At 34.1% G+C, this 2,140-nt stretch overlaps 1 protein-coding gene across 1 annotated transcript; it reads left to right on the top strand.

The window, feature by feature from the left end:
• The first annotated feature begins 456 nt into the window (after positions 1 to 456).
• Positions 457 to 1,117, top strand: LOC124890694 (protein PXR1-like). Its single transcript, XM_047402474.1, has 2 exons — positions 457 to 477; positions 767 to 1,117. Exons 1-2 carry the CDS (start codon positions 457 to 459, stop codon positions 1,115 to 1,117), a joined length of 372 nt encoding a protein of 123 aa, XP_047258430.1.
• The last annotated feature ends 1,023 nt before the right edge of the window (positions 1,118 to 2,140 follow it).

Here is a 2,140-nt window from a genome sequence, read left to right as displayed (position 1 = left end):
TCAAGTACAAAGGAAAAGTTACCGAGGTATGAACTTATTTTTTATCATGCAATAATAATACTACTGTTGTATCGAATGTTATGTATTTTTTAATTGATATTTTATAAAACGTGCACCCATACATTATCCCTACTCTTTGTGAGACGAAGATGGATTACATGCTTACCTTTGAGCCATATACGGATGAGGTAAAGAATAAAGTCCTCGATGGCTTAAAGAAAGAGTTAGAAGGGGTGATTGTCCCTATTTCAAATGAGTACAGTGATGATGACGAAAATTTGGGTGGTAACCTCATTGAAGTACTCATTGGTGATGATGATACTCCGAGCACCTCCAAAGATGCAGTGGGCACCTCATCCCCCAAGGATCTTCATAAGCGTGTTGTTGAATTCGAGAAAGCGATGTTGGATATTGCTGCCTATATTAGAGAGAAAAGACTGAAAAAAAAGGAATAGGATGAGCGACAACACGAACGAGGTAACTTCATTCAATAATTGATGTTGTTAATGAATTTTCAGCTTTAAATATCAGTAACACTTTGTAATATGATAATACAGTGCATGTGGACCTTCGTAAATCGGACAGGAATGAAGAAGGAGAAAAAGAAACAAAATGGATGAGTTGGCCTCTATCATGGTGGAAGAGGAAAAAGAATAAGAAAATAAGGATAAAGAAGAAGAAATGGAAAAAGATAAGAGTCAAGAAGAAAGTGTAAAAGAAGCAGTTGTAGTATAAGAAGAAAAAGTTGAAAAAGAAGCAACAGTAGTTGAAGAAGAAGGCAAGGAAAGGAGTTGTAGTTGAAGAAGCTAACGGAAAAGAAGAAGCTGAAAAAATAGGAGCAACACCTGATGAAGAAGAAAAAGCTGACAAAGAAGAAGCTGATAAAGCTGCAGCGAGTGAAGAAAAAAAAGAAAAGAAAGGTGAGAAAGAAGCAGTTGTTGAAGGTGAAGGAAAAAGGAAGGCGAGGAAAGAAAGGAAGGTGAGAAAGAAGCAGTTGTTGAAGGTGAAGGAAAAAAAAGAAGGTGAGGAAGAAAAACAAGATAGGTTCATGGATATCGTTGATGAAATCAACAACACCTATGCTGATGAGGAGGAAAATAGTGAAAAAGATATTTGAATTATTTTATTGTTAATGTGTTGAATGATCTGTTTGGTAGGATATTTGAGACATTTTCATGTTTCATAGAATATTTATCTAACTTTCGTACACTTCTTTCATAGTCTATCATTACCATGCTGCTCCATTTTAAGTTGATGTGTTGATTGATCGACTATGATTCTATCAAAAACAGTGTTTAACATTGTAGAAAAATAGAAGTATTATTATTTATTCAATATCACTACATCTATGTTACACTTTTTCAAAGAACGAATACTAACATTACAGCACATATAACATCATTTTTAGGCCATTCTCCTTTTCTTCGGCCAAAATTAATTTTTATTTTAGTTGATCCCTCTCTATTTGGATGTCATGTAGCAATACTTTGAGGTGATCTCTTTGTTCTTCGTCTTCTTTGAACAAATTCAGAAGAAAATCTCTATTTTCTTCGCATTCTTGGAGCCTTTGTAGTGCATTAAATTTTACCAAGCCACAAAAATTTGATGTCCCGGGCTCCGGACTCAACATTGATGGACTGCTTGGAGGTGATATCTCATCGAGCCATTTAAAAAACGAGCATGTGCCATTATCCTAGGAAAAAATAATAATTACACAACGATTAATTTAACTTTATAAAAAAACACAACTCACCTTCGCAATTTCACAATTATAAAATTTGCAATCTGAATTTGAATCCGTGCATGAAGTCCTCAAGAGAGCCGCATTCCCACAATGACAAATTAGAGTATTTTTAGAATTGAATGTTTGAGATGTTTGCGACATTGTAGATTTTTTAAAAACAAAACAAAGTTAATGAAATAAAATAATGAGGGATGGACACCTTATATCTGGAGTAAAAATGAAGTGTTAATACTGATGGATTACAAAAGTAGCCGTTTATTACCGTTGGATCAATATTTTTTTAAAATAGTGGTAATAATTAATAGACTGTCATAGATCATGACCTATATCTGCCATCAACGAGATACTAAAGTCTACCGCAGACACTCGTAATCGATGAACCCTCAATAATGTGTT

The sequence above is a fragment of the Capsicum annuum genome, unplaced genomic scaffold (genome assembly GCF_002878395.1).
Source record: "Capsicum annuum cultivar UCD-10X-F1 unplaced genomic scaffold, UCD10Xv1.1 ctg22484, whole genome shotgun sequence".
Classification (NCBI taxonomy): Eukaryota; Viridiplantae; Streptophyta; class Magnoliopsida; order Solanales; family Solanaceae; genus Capsicum; species Capsicum annuum.
The sequence above is the reverse complement of the archived record's forward strand: the minus strand, read 5'-3'. Positions and strand labels throughout refer to the sequence as shown.